This window comes from Anthonomus grandis, chromosome 2, assembly GCF_022605725.1.
Source record: "Anthonomus grandis grandis chromosome 2, icAntGran1.3, whole genome shotgun sequence".
NCBI lineage: Eukaryota > Metazoa > Arthropoda > Insecta > Coleoptera > Curculionidae > Anthonomus > Anthonomus grandis.
In genome coordinates, this window is record NC_065547.1 from 3,747,565 (window position 1) to 3,771,804 (window position 24,240).

The 24,240-nt window shown below is 32.3% G+C and overlaps 2 protein-coding genes across 16 annotated transcripts in view; one reads left to right on the top strand and one right to left on the bottom strand.

Moving 5' to 3' along the window:
* Nucleotides 1-24,240, top strand: part of LOC126750389 (uncharacterized) — a 387,538-nt gene that overhangs the window by 197,783 nt on the left and 165,515 nt on the right. The gene's annotated exons all lie outside the window — the stretch shown is intronic.
* LOC126750390 (uncharacterized) lies at nt 6,086-8,752 on the bottom strand. Its single transcript, XM_050460009.1, has 3 exons — nt 8,532-8,752; nt 8,357-8,458; nt 6,086-8,241 (listed from the first exon to the last, which is right to left on the bottom strand). Exon 3 carries the CDS (start codon nt 7,935-7,937, stop codon nt 6,375-6,377), a length of 1,563 nt encoding a protein of 520 aa, XP_050315966.1. The 5' UTR covers nt 7,938-8,241; nt 8,357-8,458; nt 8,532-8,752; the 3' UTR covers nt 6,086-6,374.

A 24,240-nucleotide genomic window follows, 5' to 3' on the forward strand; every position in this document is an offset into this window, starting at 1 on the left:
TCATTATGTTTTTGGTACAAGAGTCTTAATCTTAACTTCAAAACGTGTGATCTTCTCATATGTACATAAATGTACTTGTCTGAAAGACATTTCTTTGACGGAAATAAATGAATGGCTTAAAATCTAAAAATTTAATGGATACAAGATCATTAAGTTCTTACGTCAAATATTAAATATCTTGTATTAAGAAATTATTTACTTGACCCAAAAATTATTATTTCGGTTTCGGAAGATAACTTTTCGAAATTTCGTAATATAACTCACAAAAAAATATAAAATTAAGTTAAGCCTGTCAGAAAACACTATAATATTAATTATAAAGGTACTTAGACAGCTTCACACAATTTTACATTTTTTTGTGGATTACGACTGTTCACAACCAAATACGTATACGAGTATATAATATCTTTATTGTATTTAAAGCCCCTTTATAATTATGTATTTTTTTATTAAAATGTATCTTATGTTTTCATTTTTCATATACTGTTTTTGATTTTACTTTTTATATTTTATTCACTTAAATAAGTTTTCGCATTCAATATTAAATATCGAAGCAAAATTTATAGCGCTTTTTACGACGTTTTTTCGAGGATATAAAAAAGAAAAGAAGATAAAATATTAATAACACACTTTTATTTTATATTATGGAAGTCATAAGTTTCACAAAATACATACTAATATTATATTGTTAATATTTAACGTCAACGCAAAATTAAAAAATCTGTAACACTTATTGCACTAGTCTTATTTTTTTTTATTATTTTATGAAACCAGAAGGTAATAACAATTGTCTAGGCTTATGGTTTCTAAGTTATTTACATTTCCAAAACTCTAATACTTGTAGCTAATATCTGCTAACCAGACTAACCACCTATGCATAACTTAATAGAATATCCTGAAAAAATTAACATGATGAATGACAATAAAACATTGAATTTATTCCTTACTATTACGATCACACTGTATATTATACATATATTTTTCGATATAAGAGAAAAAAAATTAAACGTATATTTTTATAAAAAAGGATTACTTTTCACACTAGTTACATAAATGTTTGCACCAAGGATATTTATTTTGTCCTAAAATGGTACGATTCTTAGCTCGAAGTAATTATCTTATTTAAAGTACATAACCTTTCCTTCAAGATTTTAATTTTAAAGTAAGAAAATTCTCTTCTGCTAAGATTATATTTTCTTCTTTTAGGAAAATTTATAGCAGTTTTCACGGAGCAGTCCTGAACTTGTCCGGGATTCTTTTCCCGAGTCTTTTCCTGTATTTTTATTGGTTTTAATATGTCTGCATTTTATCATCGGCCAATCGAAACTTAGGAAAACAATCCCGGACTAGTTCAGGACTGCCCTTTGAAAATAGCTATAGCTATATTAGCTTCTAAATAATATTTTAACGCAAACGTCCACCATTTTATTTAAGATACAAAAATAATTTACACAAAAGATTTTAAAAAGCAATGCATGCTTATTTAGTTATTTATAAACTAATCTAGGTATACCTATAAGAAAGCAAAAAATGCATTATAGCCCTACTGAGTATTTTAAACCTACACACGTATATAGGTACCGGTATAATTTAAAAAAAGTAATTAAAAAAAACAATAAAAACCACATATATTTATAATATAAATATACCTTCAAACACAGGCCACAAGTGTTCCAAAGCATTCCGCTTTAAAAAAAGAGAAAACTTCACTTACTTCAACTTCAAAATTAATGTTGTCCATGTTGAAAAAACCAAATTCACACACAAAAATGCGATTATACGTCGTGTCGCGTTGACAATGCCGCGTCTAACTTGCTATTGATTGGAACGACCAAAGTTCCGACAAAGGGAAAACACCGGGGTTATACCTACGCGACCCAACGCAAAGCACCTGTGACGTTAAAGCAACAACGTACTCTTTAAACAAGTATCGATAAATTCACAATTTTATTCTTAAAGACAGTTGTCTAATAGCAAGGATTTAATTCGCTAAGATAATTAGAAAATAATGCGAAGAACGTGGATTCTCTTTTGACAAGATAACGTGAGTTTGAACTAAGAATGTATATCTTGTCGTGTGTCTCGTATGTATATATGAGAATGTATATCCTTAATTAAAGATAATTAACAGCCAAGATAATATATTTTCTTGTAATAAGAAGTCATTTTTATCTGTGTAGGACCCACTGTATTGTAATTTTTTTCTAGCAAAATGCCTTGTGTGGACCACTGTGACGCATGAATATTATAATAATACACGGTAAATAATTCTAATAACGTCAAAATTTTGCCGAATTATCACGGCTAAAAGAACACGATTTGTTAAACGATATGCCACATATTCGGATTGTCCAAAGTCTCTTGAATATTTCCATACCAATTCCTCAAATTTTTAAGCTGTTTTAAGCATCTTATCAATGAAATTAGGAAGCAAGTCCGAGCCGATTCATCCACTTTGACGCCATGTTGTCAAGAGACGCCATTAAAATTGGGCATAGACGTCAAAATCGCCCATTTTCAGACGATGTTTTAGGGGATAAAAAAAGGTTTTTACCTCATGATTTGTACATGGAAAAATAGTAAAAAGCTTTAAGAACCGACTAACATCAATTCTGGCCCGATTCCAATCGGTTTTAGTAGTCAAATTTCGATTATAAAAAGGATCTTTTTTCGGCGAAAACCCTCGCGTCCGTTGCCATGAAGACGCGGCCATGAATTGTCTTGGGAATAGTGTGCAGGGTGATTTCCATAAACCATTTGGCTCTAGGTGGCGCCACTAAAAAGTTATTGAAAGTAGAAAAAACATGAAAAAGAGTATTTTCAAATGAACAGTGCCGACCCTGTATAAATGATAGCCTTAAAATTGATACGCCATTTTATCCGGAAAGACAAGTTTAGTTAATCCAAATATTTTTTTAAAAACTTTCTACCATAAAAATTTTCCAAAGTTTCCATTTTTCAAATATTCCTGATACTGAGGAGATAAAATTGAATTTTCTATGTCGTAGTTTCATTTCGAAGTATCTTCTGAAAATCGTATTTTGCCATAATTTATGCCTTTAAGTAGACAAAACCAATTTTTATTAACATCTTCAAAAATCATAAAAAAAGAGGACACTTACTTTTTACAAGTTATTAGGTTTGGTTCGGTGGTCCCCCTTTTCATCCCCAAAAGAACAAATCACTGATTAATGTATGTACATATATCGTTGACCCAAATCCACATTCGAATCCGGCCAATCGAAAATAACAATACGACGGGAAGGATTCTAATACAGGGGATGGTCATCCATAATTCAAACATTTTTGGCGTATGCATACAACATCCTATCAGAGAAATCAATCTTTTATGACATGATAAATAGATATTTACATACAGGGTGTTAGTTTCAAAACTTCCATCCACTCCCATTGTCATGAAATGGGTTTTATAAAATCGCCCCTAACCCCAAGAACCTCCCTCTCGAAAATCTTAAATGGCAATAGGGGTTGAGTGATACCTTATTTGAAAGAACTGTTTATTTTCTACATTTTGGCATCTTATTTTTTAAATTTGAGTGCTGCGTTGCCAAGTTACCGGTAATTAAGCATCGTTAATTACTTACTATTGGACATTATTCCTGTAAGTGCTTAATATTATTTATCCAAACATGTTTTCTTAGGTTAATATTATTTTTATTAAACTTTTGCATATAGGCGTTACAATTAATTGGCTGAATAAGTTGTCTTAATAATGGTCTTTACAAAAGCACGCTTAACATTTATTTTATTAACACGTTTAGTTTATGAGGAGTTTAAAGTGTTTGTTGTTTTTTGTGTGATTTTATTAAATTTTAACTCGTTTTATATTTGTATGATTTTATTTTTACATTGTATATGTTTGTTTTTCTTACCTCTTTGTATATTCCCACTCATAGGTGAATGCATAATCTTGAACATATTTATTTGCCAACGATACTCGTACCTCATACTGTTATTGTAATATTATCCTTATTTTTTGGTTTTTAATTTTATATTTGCATTTCATAATATGTATTATATTTTTATGTAGCAGATTTTGCTAAATAAAATTATTATTATTATTATTATTATTATTATTATTATTATTATTATTATTATTATATTAAATACCATTTCTGGAAGAGCCCTATTTATACATGCGCCTGTAATTCTTCTTTTTAAATTGTCGATATTATCAGGCAGGATTTTTGTAAACAACCGTTTTTATATGCTTTCATAAAAAAAAAATCTAACGGCGTTAAGTATGGTGACCTAGCAGGCCATTCTATCGGTCTCCTTCTACCAATCCATTGGATAGCGGGTTCTGTTATTCAACCGCTCTCGTACTGGCCGAAAATAATGCGGCGAAGCTCCATCTTGCTGAAAGTGTAGATTTAATTTCACATTGTAAACAAGCACAAGAAAGCATACGTGGCTGACAGTGATAACTGCGATCGCAGCGCTGCAGCGGATATAAATAGAAACGGAACTTACTTTCTGGACGTAACTCGTATTTTCATGAATGACTTTTAATTTAAATTTCACTTTTTTGACCCTAAATTCCATGTTCTTTCTAAATACGACCGTTTTTGATTTATAAAGTAATTTTTCACAAAATTTCTAACTAGAACCAGCACATTTAAAAAATAAATACCCAAACCCAAATATAATTTGTTTTCTATTAACAATCACTATTTATAGTTAAACCTCGTGGACGGTTTGCTTTTGCATTAGCACAGTTTGCGTAATCCGGTGGCCCAAAAACTCGGTCGAACGGGCAAAAATTTCCACCACCGGTGGACTCGAAAACCGAAATTAAATATTTAATTTAGAGGGGCGGGGGGTGAAAAGGAGCCTTTTCGCGTTTAATCGAAAATAGGCAACGATTATTAAATATTTATTTTGTTGATAAACGCGGGGTGCGATTCGCGGAAATTCCGCCCCCCGGCGCGATTTCCGGATTAATGGGTAAAGTTGCTTTTTTTTATTGGGGCGGTGTGGAGGGTGAGGGGTGGGGAGAAACACTCATTTGTTTGCGAAAGTATGTATGTAATTGAAATTCGAATTGGATTTTTGTTTGGGATTTAATCGTATTTGCGATATGCGAGTTTTTTTTTGAAACAGGCGTGTTTTTGATATATTTTTTTTTGTAAATACTTTCAAAGCTATTTTAAATGTTTCTTTTTTTTTTCAGAAAAATAATTTGAAAATTAAAGTTAAACCATCGAGGTGGTACTCTTTTTCAACTGTTTTTTTTCCAATTAATTCACTGGTCACCCAAAATCTAAATTTCGCGGACTTAGAACAACTAAGGCGTATCTGCACAGTCAACTGTACTCATTTTTGCTCATTGTATAAGACAAGCATTCATAGGTTAGAAATTGATTAATCATCTGTCTGATGATAAAATGCATGAATTAAAAAAAATATTGGTATTAATATGATTTGTAATTTAATAAGTCTTTTGATGATGTAGGCAGATAGTCGGGACTCAGATGAGTAATATTGCGAATAAATAAAATAGTTATAATTCAATAAATCGTGCACTTACAATAACAAGGTTCTGCCTACATTTTCTCAAATTTTATGTTTTTGCATAAAAATGTCTGTTGATGATTGTCTAGTGAAACTAGAACTATTATAAAGTTCTATCTGCTACAAATAGGGGTTATTTTTATTTTATATAGTTGTATCTATACGGATCTTTTTATTCGAATGTACTAGTTACACCGTTGTTATGCTGTAACGAAGTTACAAGATTTTGTCTTTATTTTATAGTAATAAGGGTAAGCCCAGGCAGTCTTTTATAAGACGACTTAGATCATTTTGCTCCGTTAACATTTTAACCTCTAAATTTATAATCTTGAGTTTAGTTGTGGGATGGGATCGAAGGAATAAAAACAACGTCACTTCATGTTCTGGCCAACGTTTCGCAATAATTTTATTGCTTCATCAGGGCCCTAAGGTAACAAAAAAGACACAATAAAAAAGGATTATTATATATAAACAATATTTAACTTTTTGGGGTTATGTTAATACCACCAAAAAAGAAAAAAAGAAAAACAAAAAAACAACAAAATCTTAGATTTGAATTAAAAAGATACACAAAAAAAAAAATGATAAAATTGCTTACATAACAGTGTGATTTTGCTTGTCATAAAAAATCATGTTTACAGGACACACAGGTAACATAGAATATATAAAATTTTTTAACAAAAACGGTTTAAAATGATGGGTTGTATCACAGACAGTTGCTTTAAAATTGATTCTACGGTGTACAAAAATAATTTAGCATCTAGCCAGAAAAACCGGGTATGCGAGAACACAATAGACGCATTCTTTTTTGCGATAAGAACCAAAACAGTCCCAAAAGTTTACATTTTGATTTGATCTATTAGATTAAAATAAGAAGAACTTAGATTGTCTATATCCGTTCTTTTATTTACCGCATTATTATGTTTTTTTATGTTTATCATTTCGGCTAGAAGTCTCTTTTTAAAAAGCTGCTGTTGGCCCATAATTGTAGTCTTGCCAAAATTAAAATTGTGTCCTGTATTCATTTTGTGCTCAGCTAAAGCAGTAGGGTTTTTTTTAAGGGCTAAATTCCTACAATCATACTCATGCTCGTATAGGCGCTGCCTCAAATATCTACCCGTCTGACCAATGTAACACACATCACACCCAGAGCAAGGTATTTTATAAATAATGTTAGAATGTAAATCAAAGGCGTCTTTAGTTTTAAGCTTCGTAAAGAAATGTTTTCTTACCGAGTTTTCATTTTTTTCTGAGATTTTAATTACGTCAGATTTTGATTGTATGGTCTTTTTAATTTTATGAGAAAGTGTGTTAATGTAAGGAATTTTGAAATAAGCCAATTGATTATTTTCATTGTTTCGTGTAATATTTTGAGTAATGTTCTCGGTGTGGTTAATTATTTTTTTAATAATTGATAGGGGGTAGTTGTTTTTCTTTAAAATTGTCTGAACATAATGAAGGTTTTTTCTTTGATATTCTGGACTAGAAAGTCTCAAGCACCGATGTTTTAGGTTTTTTATTACATTTATTTTATGTGTCATAGGATGTTCTGAAAAATAATTTAAAATGCGTTCTGAAAAAGTTGGTTTTTGATACCAATCTGTTTTTATGGTACCATCTGTGGATCTTATGACTTTAACATCCAAAAATGGAAGACTACAGTTAATTTCTTGTTCGATAGTGAATTGTAAACGTGGATGGAAACTATTGAAGACTGATAGAATTTCGTTTTCTTTTTTATTTGGAATTGCCGTGATTATGTCATCAACGTACCTACAGAAAAAAGGTACATTAAAAGATAGTTCAGAAATACACTGATCTTGTAGTTGTGCCATTACAATGTCTGAGCATATTGGGGACATGCAGTTTTCCATTCCTAGGCCAAAAATTTGGGTAGAGAAATTTTCACCATGTTGGAAATAATTATTCTCAATACAAAAATTAAAAAGAAAAACAACTGTTTCAAGGTCTAGCGATGTATTAGGCCGGATAAGATGCCACTTTTGGGTGATTATATCAGTTACTAGGTCCACCGGTATATTAGTAAATAAAGAAACAACATCCAACGATACAAGAATATAACCTTCAGGGACTGTTTGCTCTTTAATGTAATTAGCGAAATCAAAAGAATTTTTCACATATCGTTCATCTTTTATAAAAAAATGTTGTAAAATGTTGGACAAAAGTTTTGTTAAATTGTAAAGAGGGGAACCAATAAAAGAAACTATGGGTCGTAGTGGTGTCCCCAATTTATGAATTTTTGGTAAAAAATAGATTTTGGGAGCGACACCATTATTAATTTTTAACCATTTTTGTTGTTCAATCGATATCATTTTTTTATCAAAAAGTTGTGATATAATTTTGTTAGTTTTACTTTGAATGTTCATCCCATCCCATCCCATTCCACAACTAAACTCAAGATTTCAAACCTATAGGATCGCAATTAGAATTTATTCTAAATTTATAATTTACATAACAAAAAGATACATTTTAAGCTTTACCTGTGAGTCAGGAGAGGTTTATAATTGTAAACATATATAAAGAAACGAACTTAAAGAGGTTTCTAGCTTGATAGTGTCCTGGAAAGGTTCGATTTCTTATAGGTTATACCTAGTTCTCCGTTGACTATGTTGTAATCTGTCTCTGGCCTTATTGTTTTCAGCCCTGGTTATTCTTAGGATAATAAAGAACCACAAATGCCTAACACTGAGAGGGTTTTCATCACTATGCTTCCAGTTTTCCGGTTATTTTCATGAAATTTTCCTTTCATGCTGTTGCATTGTTTACATATTCTATTTTGCAAGTTTTAAGGTTTACCTACTTGGCAAAATATAATATAAATCATGTTCCAGTTTCCCGCGGTTTTCCTGAAAAATCGGTTTTCTTGTACACATGTGGCCAGCTTTTGTCCCGCTGTTTTCACCTAAAAATACCCGGTTTTGAGAGCTGAAACTAAGTTTGTTTACCATATAAGGTCATAGCCAATAAATCCGTACCGTTTTCATGAGGAAAAACTCTATTTTCATTAAGTTTCCCCAATTGCATTTTTATTCAACGATTGGTTCTGAGGATGTTCGTGAGTCGTCGGCATCCAAATTCCTGCGGTGGGTATAAAAAGGTTCCAGGGCCACCAAGGATTCACATTCGTCGCAGTAAGGTCGTACCATACCTTTCGAGCGAAGTACCAGTAATTTTTCCATATTTCAATACCGTTAAATTTTCAATATTTACGTTTAATTTTGTCTTGACGTTGACAGTGTGAATTGGGTTAGGTAAGAGCCACCTGTTGACAGTTGACCGGCCGCTTCCAAGCTTGCGATCTTTATCGAATCCGTTGCTATTGATATCGTTCCATCCCGTTCCGTTTTATTTAATTTTGAAAGTGTTGTTTGGGCCCATCTTTCTTCGTGTTTTGTGGGGCAGGCAGCAACGCGTTTTTGTTAAATTACTACCTGGACACTATCTTTCTTCGTGTTTTGTAGGGGAGGCAGTAGCCGCGTTTATTAAGCATTACTTGTCTTCTCAAAGTGGTGAAAGACGAGTAACAACCGAGTCCATGATAATATAATTACTATCCGTATAGCAACAGAGCAGAAGTAAATGTTGACCGATTGATTGGGATTGCTTCGCTTGATTGGTGTTGAGTTTCCGGCTTTGCTTAACGAATGTCATCCGTAAGCGCTTGTACAAAACATCATAACCCTGTCCCTGTCATACTATTTTGCGTCATTAATAGAGTGCCGAATTTTCCGGTACATTTTCCCAAATAACTGCCTGTGCTTAATCATAGAAATTGGTAATGGCGATTGTTAGATTTTAAGGACACTTTTGTTCATTTAGTTTTAAGCAACCAAACCTGTTACTTATTAGTATTTGTAATATTAAAGATTAAGAGCAATAAGATCTCATTATAACCGGACAGTTTACTTTCAATCTCTACCTGGTTTCTCCACTGTCTAAAGGCTAGAGGGGACTCTAAGCTCCTTTAATTACTTAGAGTGGCGCCCGAGGCATTTTGTCAACTTTTTCTCTCATATAACTGTATAAAGAAATAGTGAGGGGCGTTGACGGATACCCTGCGACGTCAAAGGTTAGAGGGTAGACGTACGTGAGTACACCCGCTACAATGCTGATGCAGCACTCTGTATATCAATAAACCAAATCCCTGAATAATCCAATAAGTTAATTTCTGGGATATATTAAAGCACCTTGTGAGTTAGTGTATGCTGTGTCTAAAAACTGTTTGTCAAAATTGTTGCTTTTAAATATAGTGCGGCTCTTAATTTTTCTCCTGCCCCTCTTATCTTTTGAATACGTTTTTTTAAAAATTCGAATTCTGAAATAAATAAATAAATAAACGGTGTAACCAGTGCATTCGAATAACAAGATCCGTATAAAATAATATAACATTGACGCATAATTGGAACATAATCAAAAACTTATTCTATTTATTCAAAATAAACCCAGTTAGATGAAACTCGTTTTTAACATTTTTTTTTTCAACTTATTTATTGTCAAAATCAATTTTTTGAAATTTCTAACCCAAAAAATCAAAAAACTTTTTCTCAAATTATTTCATCCAGAAGATTTTAATTTATTGACGTTTTTGTAAAATGCAACATAATTATATCCAGAAGTTTTTGAGTTATTCATGTTTTGGTGAAATACTGATTGTTTTTTGGACTCACTAAAACCAAAATATCTCGAAAACTATTAAAGATATTTCAATAAAACAAAAATCTTTTTAAAAACCAATAAACGTACTATAATTCTTCTGTTAGTCCTAAATGATTTTTCTAGGAGTTTTTGAGTCATACACATTTTTCTAGAATGCTAATTGTTTTTGGACTTAACCTCATAAGAACTTACACTACCGCTCAAAAGTATTTGCCCACATATGACTGTTTTAAAGTTATAACTAAAAATAATAAACCCATCAGTTATTGAAAGAAAGAAAGAAAGAAAATGTGCTATATTACGTAAGAATAATCTTGTGTACAAGCATCCTACAAGCTAAAAAACAAAACACAAATACAATTTCAAAAATTGACAAAACAATGAACAAAATTAAACACAAGAAGACAAAACTTTTTGAACATACTTAAATTAAAGATAACTAAATAAAACAATCAATTACTAAATAAAGGTAAACTTGTTGACAAAAGTAGAGAAGAAAAAAGGAAAAAAAGAAAACTTTCCAACATGTCCAAGGTTAAAACCTATTATTAAAAAAGTCATCCAGGTTATAATATGCCTTAGCCAATAAAAGCGACTTTAATTCTCTTTTAAAATTCTTAACATCCGATATATGTCTAACACACAGAGGAACATGATTGTAAATTTTTTTACTTATGTAAATTAATGAGTTTTTATGGAACGGTTTATTTATAACAAAATGAATATAAACAATACATTTTTCAATTAATTAAATTTAAGAAAATCAAATTTTGAATTCACCTACATGTCCGCCTCGATTTTTAATAACAGCTTCACAGAGTTTCGGTAGTCATCTAATTAATTTGTTCAAAGTTTCCTGAGGTATCTTGTGCCACTCTTCTTGGATAATACTCCACAAGTCCCTCCATAGGGCATGATGTTCGCACTTGTCTATCCAGTTCATCCCACAGTAATTCGATAGGATTAAGGTCCGGTAATTGTGGTGAAAGATGAAGTTTTCCCCAATTATTCGAGTACCAGAAGGAAGTAAATTGTCACTTAAAATTGTTTTGTAACCCTCTTTTCGAAGAATTCCCTCTATTTTAATTAGATCGCCCACTGCAGATCCTCCGAAACAACCCCACACCATCACCAGTTAACCACCACCGTGTTTAACTGAGGTACAGTTCTCAGCGACCCTTTCATTTGCATAACGGCCATTCTTTGTCTGATTGGGCCCACTCAAGTCTTTTCTTCTTATTAACATCCTTCAGTAGCCGTTTTGATCCAGCTAAACGTACTTTAAGACCAGCATTATGTCGCCGTTTTACTGTCGAAAGACTGACCGCTTTTTTACGCTCCTTGTTGATTTTTACTGTGATTTCAGGGGCGGTAAGGCGTCTATTGCGTTTGCTTGTAATTATAATATTTAAATTCTCCTTTGAACTTGTTGCATTTGGCCTTTCCGATCGAGGTTTGTTGCTAATAGTCCCTTCTCTGGTAAATTTCCTAACATTATAATCGACAGTCCGCCTTGGAATTCCCTAATCCGTCGAAATTTGACGGTTAGTTTTGTTTTAGCCATTTTAAAGAATGTTGAAAAACCAGCAAAAGAAACGGTGACAATCGTCAATAAGCAAGCGAAATTATTTACCAATATTACACAAAATCAATTCTTGAAGACTAAACACCTTTAAATGTTTCAAATTTCATCGGAAACAGATTAGTTTTTTAGAAGAAGTGCATATTTTCAGTACATTGTTTGTTATTTGCAAGAATATTTTTCGAAACCTCGAAAACTATCAAAGATATCCCCATGAAACAAACAGCATTTTAATAATCAGTAAGTGCACGATCATTATTAATTTGATCCTAAATGATTTCATGTAATAGTTTTTGAGTTATTCAGGTTTTTATGAAATGCTGACTCTTTTTGGACTTAACCTTATACAGATCTAAATATCTTGGAGACTATGAAAGATATCCTAATGAAACAAAAAGCATTTTAATAACCAATAAACGTACTATAATTTTTGTTATAGTTCCAAAACATTTTATTCATAAGTTTTTTAGTCGTCGACATATTTGTGGCATGTTGTTTTCGTGGCATTGTTGTTTTTGGACTTAACCTCACAAGAACATAAATATTTTGGAAAATATGAAAAATATCCCAATGAAACAAAAAGCATTATAATAATGAATACCCACATCAAAAACATGATAATTTTTGGAAAAAAAATTAGCTTATTACTGGAGTAATTTTTTTAAAAAACAAAATAAAACCATCGATATGATACCGTAAAATGGGGCTACTTTGGTAGGTTTGAATCTATTATTGAACTATAACTCACAAACAAATTAAAAATTACAATATTTTATATTTTCACTGTGCCTTGTGTACAAAATAGAGTAAATCACCAATTATGGTTTTGTTTTATCGAGGAGGTATATATATATTTTTTTTTGATGGGGGTCAAAGTAGCCTTTATTATTGGCGTTACTTTGGCAGGGTATAAAAATACGTTTGTTGCCATTATAGACTTATTGCTAAACCTAATTTGGCACCAAAAAAAAAAGCCTAGTGCATTTTTTTTGTGAAAATTATTTTTAGTCACATAGGTAAACTTTACTAAAACTCATTAATAGAAAATTAACTGATCATTTATTACAAAAACCCAATAACAGAAAATTAACATATTATTTTTATGTAAAAACCGCAAAAAAAAACAAAGAAATTATAAGTGATGTTTTTAAATACAGAAGTCCTTATCCTTCACACTGTCGTCGGAATTAAAATCAACATTTGTGCAGTCTATACAGACGTAAAATTGATCTACACTTTCTTCGTTGCAAATTCCGCAAATCCATTTACAACACTGACAGCACCGAATCCAATCAGGACCTTGGTAGTTTTTCCATTTTTTAAAGCAAATTGCACAATTACCATCGTTTTTAGTTTTCACTTTTCTTTTTCTTGGCTCCCTTGCAGGCAATGCTCTGCTAGAAGCTGTTTGAAATTATATCAGTGCAAGATCGTCGCTATCTTTATCACTGGTTTCTATAATCATCTCTTGAGTTCCTGAGGGACCAGCCACTGGTTCTGCATCAAAGTTTTCATTATTTATTGGTTCGTCGGTTCGAAGTTGTTTTCCAGGTTCTACTTTCTTCCCACGTTTTCTAACAGTTTTTTCCTTATTAGAACCGCGTAAGGACATCAATTAGGCTTTGACTCATTGTTTCTTGCACCTTTTCAACATTTTCTGGAAGAGCCCCTGGAATCTTTTTCAAAACTTCTGAAGAGTCATATGGACAAAGTAGTAGCTCTAAAGCCTGATTTAAGGTTGTTGCTCACATCTTCATTCACAGAATTCAATTGTCTTGTTAACAAGGTGGGGAAATATTCTTTAGGAATGGAGGCGCTGGACTTTCATTTCTCTATTTATCCCGCCATTTTTTTTCATGGGTGCGAAGACTGCAACATCTAATGGTTGCATTATATCCGTGCTATTTGGGGGTAAAGGCGTCATATAAATGTTGTTCTGCTCGCATGCCTAGATTACTAAAGGAGAGAAATGAGAGGCTAAGTTATCTCCGATTACAACTTTTTTCCCAGGAGTGTTCATATCTTTAATTTTAGGCATCAGAATATCGAAAAACCATTTCTCGAATTGAATCATATCAAAGCAACCACTAGATGGATTGGCAGAAACCGTTCCAGGTGGACCTCCTTGAGTCTATGCTAACCGATGCTTTCTAATGTTGCTGGACCCGTTCAACGCGTTTTGTTTCCCTGGGGACCACCACCTTCTTAGCTCCAGGATCATCCTGAAAGACCAGTCGAGGATCTACATCCATTAAAACGTCTTTAATATTCTCAAAAAACTCATTTACATCATTTGGTCCTACCGCTGCACGTGTTCGTTTGATATTCGCGGCTAAACGAACACTAAGGTTGTTTCTGGCGATAAAGTGTTCCAGAAAATCACTACCTGGAACATTTTCCTTGAATTCTTTAACAACACGACCTTTTTTTCTAAATATTTATGCAAAACTTGCCGAATACCCGGTTTTGTAAAGGGAACACCCCAATCACTCACTGTACTCAATGTCTTTGTCAACAAGTTCTCCTCCCTGGGGGTAAACACGGTTGGGTGACCTGAATGCCGTTCGTGGCTGCCCTTCAACTTGTTTTGAAGGGTTCCCGCGAAATTTTAAATTTTTTGCTTGCCTTTGCTTGCGACATACCATAAGTGCATTTTGTAAATCAGCTGTTGAATAATTGGCGTAGGTACGCCCCCCCCCCACTTTTTTCTTATAATGTCTTGGCATTTTTACCTAATTTACACCTGCAACAAAAGAGAATCACTGTAAAAAAAAATAAATAAATAAGGAAAGGAATTTTAAAATATACATAAATATATATAGCAACCTGCCAAAGTAACCCTGATTTACGATATTCATTTTCAACCTTTTTTTTCCAGCTAATTCAGTGGTAAAAAAATCAAAAAACCGTTTGAAAAATCAGAATAAACATGATACTCGTTTTGAACTCTTTTTTTCCAACTCACCCAATAGAAAAACGAGTTTTTTGATACCCCTAACTCATCCCCCAAAATTTTGGTTTTTAAAATTTAACTTGAATGGAATTTTAGCGTAACCTGATTCCAATTTACTCAGTAATCTAATGCCCTGTTTAGTAATGGATAATCCATCTTGCCGGAGCGTTTGCAACCACATGTAAATACTAATGCAATTGCTTGAGCTCCATAACCGAATTAAATCCATCAGTAATATGATTGAAACGCTCATACCAAGAACGAGAACTTATTAGCTTAAGCTATTTGTTAATTACGTTTTTTTTTCTAAATAGTAATATTGTAATTTAATAAGTAAATTCGATTTTTTGAGACTCCTTGATTTGTAGGTGAAATTATTATTATTATTATAAGAACGAAGCTCTTGTGGAGGGACGCTTTTTTTGCGGACTCCTCGGACAAAAGTGCTTATAAATTTGGTTCTATTTGGGGTAGAAAAATAGTGCTTACTTTTTTATATTCTAGGAACATGGGGTTACAACTTGGTTATTTACAAATTTTCCTTTGTTTTTTTTGTTTAGGACTGGCATGCCTTCAAAGTCCTAAAATTTGTTTTGTCCAATTTTTTCAACGGGAATTCGATACAGGTAACAGCGGTTATAACGGTATCTTTCTGGAAATAATGACTCACATAAGATATGTTCGTCTTATTGAGAACTACAATTTGTATTCAGGACTTTAAAAAAAAAAAATCTTTTTTGGGAGAGAATTTAAAAAAACCTTAAAAAATTGACTTTTTCAGTTTTTTCCGTGTGAAATTTTTATGGTGCAAAATTTAGAAAAACTTCATTTGCATTAATTAAACCTGCGCTCTTTCCGAATAAAACGGCGTATCAAGTTTAACGCTGTTATTCATACAGAGTGAGCAGTGCTCAGTTGAAAATACCCTTTTTCACACTTTTTTTTCCAGCTTTAATAACTTTTTAATGGCGCCACCAAGAGCCAAATGGCTTACGGACGGTTTGTAACGTGTGATAAGGAGAATGTTTTGCAATAACAACCGTACTTCTAAGTATAATCGTTTTTGAGTTATGAATTTTTAACCATTTTTTGACTTTGGAAATTAATTGTACGCACCCTGTATATGATAGATAAAGAAAAATAAATCGAGCAGATGCGCCATTCATTTTACTATAACATACTAAAATTTCGTTTTTTTCGCTGTTTTTACAAGTACCCTTAAAGTATTTATTTTTTTTCAAAAAAATAAATACTGAACAAGTATACTGTCCTATACTCCAAGAAATACTGTCCCAAGAATGAAAAATCGCCCTGTATACTGATGATTTCTCAAAGTCACCCATGGCCGCGTCTCCATGGCAACGAAAATGGCGATTTTCGCCGAAAATAGGCCTTTTTTATAATCAAAATTTAACTACTAAAACTAATTGGAATCGGTCCAGAATTGATGTTAAACTGTTCCTAAGGCTTTATACTATTTTTCCATGTAAAAATTATAAGGTAAAACCTTTTTTTATTCCCTAAAACATCGTCTGAAAATGGTCGATTTTGACGTCTATGCCCACGGTCTTAATGGCGGTCTTGACAACATGGCGTCAGAGTGGATGAATCGGCTCGGACTTGCTTCCTAATTTCATTGATAAAATGCTTAAAATTGCTTAATAGTTTCAGGAATTGGTATGGAAATATTCAAGAGACCCTGGAGAATCCGCATATATGCATATATTTGACCAAATTGGGTTCTTTTAGTCGTGATAATTCGGCAAAGTTTTGACGTTTTAAGAATTTACCGTGTTACTATAATATTCATGCGACACAGTGGATCAGACAAGGCATTTTGCTAGACAAAAATTACAATACAGTGGGTCCTGATAAAAAAAATGATTAAAAAAAAATCTAATCGGAATTTAATTGTATATAATTGTATTCATTATGTGAGACTATTTTTAAACATTTTTTTTTATTTGCCCGTTTTGGATGAAATTTGGTATTTGGGGTTGACTTAGGGTATAATTATTAATTTTTTGCGAATATTTAAAATATTATGTTTTAAGATCGCGTGACTATCAACACTTTTTCCTATTGGTCCGATTCGATTGAAATTTGATATTTGGGATTTATATAGTTTTTATTTAAATTTTTTGAAATATTATTGTACATGTTTCGAGTTATATTTTGTATTAATGAATAGTTAGATTAGAGCGAAATTCTTATCAAATCATGGCCCCGAAAACCGTAAATTAAAAAAACTTGTAAGACATACATATTACTCACTGCGCTACCAGGGCAACTGCTGAACAATTTACAACGAATATTGGGCTTTAAATTGTATTTAAAAACTTTCCACTGATTAAGACCAAATAAAAATGTCTAGTCAACGTACGAGCTTCTTTCATACATTACCCTTAAATACACAAATAAAACGCATAATTTCTCATTAAAACCGAAGCGTTTACATACATTTTTATTAGCTCCCAAGCAGTTAAACCTCCAACTTGAAAGTATTCCCATCTCGTTCCAAAAAAAAGCAAATAGAAAAACTCTAGTATCATAAAATTTCATTTTATAGTAAATTATCCAAATTCTCCGTGAGCAATTTCGAGGCCTCTCCGGTTCTACGAGTTCCTCCTGTTCTTGTCAAATCGCATTAAATTCAATAAAAACCTCCCTTAAAGCGAGTTTATATACGTGCGCATGGTTTTAGTGCTGTTATAAAATCTTTTACAGTACAGTTTACTGGCGTAGAGCCGAGGGAGGTACCAGGGAACTTTTATTTCTTTCGGTCGTTTCACTCGTTAAATTGACAAAAAGTTTCTAGTTGTTTAACTCATCAGGAGAGAGATGGTTTAAAATTAAAGAGTGTAGAATTTTGGCTGCCCTAAAAAAAGTCAAAAAGTTTTTGAAAATTTAAAATGATCCCTGAATGATGGTGCTTGTTTTCAGATATTTTTGTAATTTTGTTAAATTTCATATATAAATATTTAGTACAAAAACAGTGTAAATAAAATAGAATTGAACAGTGAAACAAAATAGTACAAAATAGATTGGATATTATCAGCGAAGTCATCTCTTGATAATGCATATTATTAATTTGAAGAACAATGACCTTTCAGAAAATTTCTTACTGGATAAAGGGTGTGGGGTGGGTGGGGGGGCAAGGGTAATAATTCCGCAGAAAATATTTGTCTTAGAGGAAACAATTAAATTTATTGAATCACTCAGTTTTTCAGGTTACAGATAAATAACTATAATTGATATTATTCTTTATTATTTGCCAAAAAAAAAACGTTTTTTATCAACACTACCCTTGACCCCCCACCCACCCCACACATTTACCCAGTAAGAAATTCTTCTGCAAAATTACCTTTTTTTTAGAAATTTCTTAAGAACAAAATATATGAGTTATAGGATGATATACAGTGGTGGTGATTTTATTAGTCAGATAAAATTAGCCGAAAACAAGTACCATGTCGATAGGATTATTTCAATTAAGTCAATAACGTCCAAAAATAATTAGTAATACACAGGACGAAATCATTTGGGGCCAAAAAACAATAATGGTAGTACCTTTATTGACTATTAAAATATCTTTTGTTTCATTGGGATAGTTTCCGAGATATTTTGGCCTTTGTGAGGTTAGGTTCAAAAAGCATTTGCCACTAATAACTCCTGCTGTAAAATCCTCAAATTTTTTGTCTCAAAAGAGGTTGCGAGGCTAATGAATAAGAAAAATTAAAGTAGAATGTATTACATGATATCGGTCCGAATAGATCTATTACCCCAAGAAAAGCAAGAAAAAGAGGAAAGAGAGAAGAAGAGGTTGCGTGTCTAGTACAAACCGTTTCTCGCCAAATGGCTCTCCGGACAAAATTATTATGACATTAGCGTTTTTATTTCCACGTTTCGGAATATTTCAAATACCCGCGGCCGTTTTCTGTTTGTAATGGACTTTTTACGGTTAAATGCGGTTTTGTTTCGACGACTGGACGTACATAACGGGAATAATAAAAATTCTTATTTATATTTCAGGTTATGTGTGACCTTCTAGGGTAGATAATCTCGCATATACAGTAATTTCAATAGTCCTGTTGATGGTTGGAACCCTTGGTGTGACACTCAAATTACGAAACAGTTTTAAAATAAAGTTTTGGTTAGTGGTAAAACTGTATCGTAATTTGACTATTAGAGTATAAAAACGGTCACATCAATTACTTCTTCCCATAAAAAAATTAACCCACATCGATGCAAATACGTCGTCGACCCAACAATACGTAATTTATGATTTAATTATGTCTTAAAATAAGGTTAAGTAAGAAAAAAACGTTCACGGTTAGTTGTGGTACATTACCAAATTGTAAATTAATATTTAACGGTAAACCCGTAAAAAGTTACTCGAGCTGGGTCTAATATAATAATTTTTTTTTACGTAATGGAAAATTAGGTTATACCGTAAATTATACAGTGAGGATCCAAGTCTAGGAATTAAGACACTTTAAGCCATTCTGGAATAATTTCTGAAATAAGTGTCTTATTAATTTTCCAGGAGAACTTATTTTTCAAGTTTCAACTCGGTGACCGTTTTGGTTCTTGAGATATGGCCATTTGGTTTCTAGGAATTCCTAAATTTTTATATTTTCCATCAAGTCTAGGCATTTTTGGTAACATTTCTGAAATAGATGTCCTATTAGTTTTCCAGGAGTCCTTGTGCTCCCAGCTTTAAACTATTGCAGTTTTAGATTCTACGTGAAATTCTATATATATAGGAAGTCCCATTTAAAATAAGAAATTTGGCAACTACTTCTGGCATAGTTAGAAGAATGACTGAAATTATTTTATGTAATTTTAGGTTACTCACGTTTTTGGCTGTAGTTCTTAAGGAGTTATCCGATTCTTTAATTCTCCTCCGTCATTTTTTTTATGCTTTAAAAATTGCCAAGTCAAAGAAGGAAGGAATCACAGACATGTCGTTTTTATATTATCGAAATTAATTTTTTTTTGAAGATATTATAAAAATATGATTAACTAAATGTACATTACATTAACCAAATTTAACTCCTTTAAATTTTTTCGTTAGTAGCTTTAAAGAGCATAGTGTACATTGATAGAACAACATTGTGATTATTTGATTATTAATAATGGTTAAATTTTTAGTATGTTAATAGCGCTATAAAACCAGACACTCTTTATACATTTTTGAACCTCATAAAATTTCGAGAAGTGCGATAGAAAAACACAATTTTAGATTGATACCAAGGATATTATACAGGGTGATTCAAAAGTAAGCGGCATCCTTTCAGGGGCGTAATCCTTGTATGAAAATAAGGCAAAAAGTTCATATTAATATGGGTCCGAAATTGCTTCCTAAGGGAGCTACGCCCCTTTGAATAGGACCCCTTGAAGACAATTTTTTCTCTATAACTTTAAAACTCTTTAGAATTAAATTTTGAAAATTGGTGCACTGCATAAACATTTCGTTGTGAATAAGATTCTAAATTCAAATTTTTTAAATTTTATTCAGGTGCGTCACATGCGGGGGTTGGTAAGGGCAAAAACATCCCTTTTTCTTTTACTATTTAGGTTATTGTGATTTTGTTTGAAAATTATAAAATTTTAGAGTCTTATACGTAAAAAAGGTACACTTAGTTCAATTCGATAGAGCGTACCATTTACGAGAAAATCGACTTATTTTATTATTGACACTTTTCCTCACGTCATGTCAGTGACAATATTCATTTTACTGGTGCCCGTTTGGTTTTACCTGAACCGAAAATTTGCTAATTTTGCAATTAAATTTAATTGAATAATTCAAGATTCGCTTATTAAAATTTTTTGAAACTTTACACGAGGGTTTGCCAGATTGGTCTCTTCAAAAAGTTATCTTACATTTTTTCTGTAAAATGTACAGGGAAGCCAATAATTGACCCCCTTAAAATTTACATGGGTTTTCCTATGTTCCGCTCGGCGACGCACCACCCGGTATAGTAAATAATCACATAAGTAGTAGTATACTACATGTACGTGATAACTTATTACACCTATATATAATAATAACAATAATAAAACGTAGATAAAAATAAAGAAAAATAATAATTTGTTCCCGGACTTTACATTTTGACGAGTTCAGTATTAAATGTCTTTTTTTTAGGATTTGCGTCATATCTGTAAATGTCTTGTTCAGTCTTTTTTTATATAATAATTCAATTTCCGAGATTTGCAATTTCTTAGTTTAGTTATCCTATGTATTATTTATTAAATTATTAAATCTTTCTCTGCCCATCTGATGTATTACATCTCTAACATAAATTTTGAAATTTTTATTATTTAATTTATCTGTAATATTTTGAGAAACAAAGTTGAATATTTGTAAAATGTAATGCTTACTGTATCGCTGATAAATAGTTTTTCTACTTCGGGGTACTAATACATTCTAATTCTGAGCTCGAGTTGCATAGGAATGAACTACATTTTCAACAGAGATGTCTCCTTTATGTAGGTACATATAATTGCTGCAAATCAAATATGCCAGTATTAGCAAAAAGTTGATTGGAAGGAAACAGTTTCTTAGTGCACCCCATCCGCTAAGTCCATAGGTTAACTGTGATTGTACTAAAGCACATTATAATGTTTTCAAGCATTCTAAATCCAAAAATTCTTTAGTCGTTTAAATTTAGATAATAGACCTCTTATTTTATTTGTCACTTCAGATGCCCAAATACACACCCCACAAAAATTATCGCATCACTTATTATTTCTTAAATATTTTGCCTGTTTTTTAAAATTTTATTGATGATGATAATTAAATCTTCAAATAATACGACTTTTGCAACATTTATTTTAACTCAGTTCAATCTACAGAGGACAAACATTTTGATTTACCAAAACATACAAAAATCAAAAAAATTTACAAAACATGTATAAAAAAAAAAGAACTTTATTTAAGCCAATGAATTTCTAATAGCGTGTGTTACCGCCCCTGGCTCTAATTACAGCTTCCATTCGTCTTCGAAGGCTTCTAAACAGGGTCTGGAGGTATTCTTGCGGCACGTTTGCCCAGAAGTCAAAAAGAACATTTTGAAGATCATCTAGTGTTCTTACTGGATGTTGCTGAATTTGCCATCCTAGATGGTCCCAGACATGTTCTATCGAATTAAGGTCCGGGCTACGTGCAGGCCAATTTAGGGTGGGTATCTCGACCTCTTCTAAGTATTGCCGAACAACTTTAGCAGCGTGTGGACGAGCATTATCATGCATTAGCACAGAATTATCACCGATATATGGCATATAGGGCACTACATGGGGTTCTAGGATATCTTTTATGTACCTGTCAGCATTTAGTCTTCTATCATTCCGTGCGACCCTCAAAAGAAATTCCTTCCCAAACCACGATAGAGCCACCACCAAAGCTTTCAGTTTGACAAAAATTAACCTGATCGTGCCGTTCACCACGTCGCCTATATACTGGTACACGCTTATCTGATCAATATAGACAAAATCTTGATTCATCCGTGAATAAAATATTGGACCAATCTTGAATATTCCAATTTGCGTGTTCTCTAGCAAATTGCAATCTTGCTACTTGATGTTCTCTGGTAAGACATGGACCTCTAGCTGGCACTTTGGCTTAGCCTATTTCGAATTGTCTGTAGGCTTATTCGGACATTACGAGCAGCCAACAGATCTGTTTGCAGTCTTCTAAAGGTGGTATGCCTAATTCTTAAAGCCGTTAACCTTAATTAACGATCATCTACTGCCGAAGTTACCCTTCTGCGGCCTTGCTTAAAACGTTTTCGATCTCAATGCATTCGCCAACACAGGAATAATCTACGCGAGCATTTTTGCTTCAAAAAAATATGTAAGAAATTCCGATCATTTTTTGTCCATGATAAGAACCAGAAATATCTTTTAAGTTGATACATACAGATCGTGTTTTCGTTCGTTACTTATAGGAAACCGCATAGAGGCGAAATTTCGCGTGTACGAGTGCCTGCAACAGAGCACCGCGATTAGTAAACATCTCTAGACTTGGGAGCTGCGTCGTTTGGCGACAAAATGTCCCAAAATATTACGCGAAAATCCAGACATTTTTGAAATATTTATTCTAATGCGGGTTTTACAGACATGACAATGTGTAAAACCCGCATAGAATTGTAATCTTAAAATGTTTAATATGCTGTGTTTTGCTTAATGAAAATTAAAGAGTTATTCTAATAAAAAATAAAATATCAACTCTGATAAAAATATAATAAAAAATCAGAAATAAAACTCTAATAAACAAACTTTACAACATATCATTTTTTATTTTTTAATAAAAGGCTCAAATAAACCGCCTTCTTTCGCTAAACAAAAACTTAACCTATATATCGTAAAAGCTATTTCGCACCTCCAACATGGGCGGAGTTAGGGGGGGGCTTGGGGGGGCTTAGCCCCCTTTAAAATGAAATTAGCCCCCCCAAAAAAATTGTTCAAAACGTAAAAAAACAGAAAGTATAAGACTTAAAGAATATGTGGTTGAAGCTTCCACTTTCGCAGTACACGAAGAAACGTTCTTAAATTCACCTTTGATAAAAAATGAGGCACAAAAGTTTTGGCTAATTTCAATTTATTATAGGTCTCTCGACAATATAATAAATCATCTAAAATAAGATTTTCTTCCGAAAGTCAGAAATTAGCTAAATCTGTCTTCAATTTTTTGCAGATGCATTTTGATGGTAGTTTGGAATTCATTAAATTGTATGGAGATACCTTTTTAATCAATAAGGAACTATTAAAAGCTGAAATGACCGTTATTGGGAATTGCATAAATAAAAGCCAGAGCCACAACATTACCATTTCTGATATTAAAGATGTATTAAGAAAAGAGACTTTTCCAAATGCATATACCCTTATGCAACTAGCATTAGTTTTGCCAATTTCTTCAGCGTCCTGCGAACGCTCTTTCTCAACAATGAGAAGAATTAAAAATTGGTTTAGGTCAACGATGGGTCAGGATCAATTTAGTTCTTTAGCACTAACCACTCTTAGTATTGAAAGTGGTCTAACAAAGTCATTGTCGCCGGATGAAATTTTAAAAGAGTTTTTAAAAAAAGGAAATCGAAAACTTTTATTAGAGTAGTTATAAAATAATTTTATTAGATTTCATTTTAAATAAATTTTGCTTTTACTATTTTTGAAGAATTATTGCGTTTTATTAAAATGATATTGGTTTTGAAGGTGGCAGACAATGGAGAAGTAATATCTAATTGTCGGATTTGCATTGTCTTAATTAATTTAAACAAAGTTAAACACGGCGTTTTGGTTGGTAAGTATCTCCAACCGTTACCAAGTGTAAACTGCTAGTCTACACTTAATATAACATTTTAATATAATAATGGTTGGAGATACTTACCAACCGAAACGTCGTGTTTAACTTTGTCTAAATTAATTATTAAGTCCGACAAATAGATATTAAAATGATATTATTTTGAACTTTGAAATTTTTCTTGAAAGTTTAAAA

Bases quoted from the DNA above. Each gene is read 5' to 3' on its own strand.
- LOC126750390 (XM_050460009.1), bottom strand. From the start codon at position 7,937: ATGGGATGGGATGGGATGAACATTCAAAGTAAAACTAACAAAATTATA.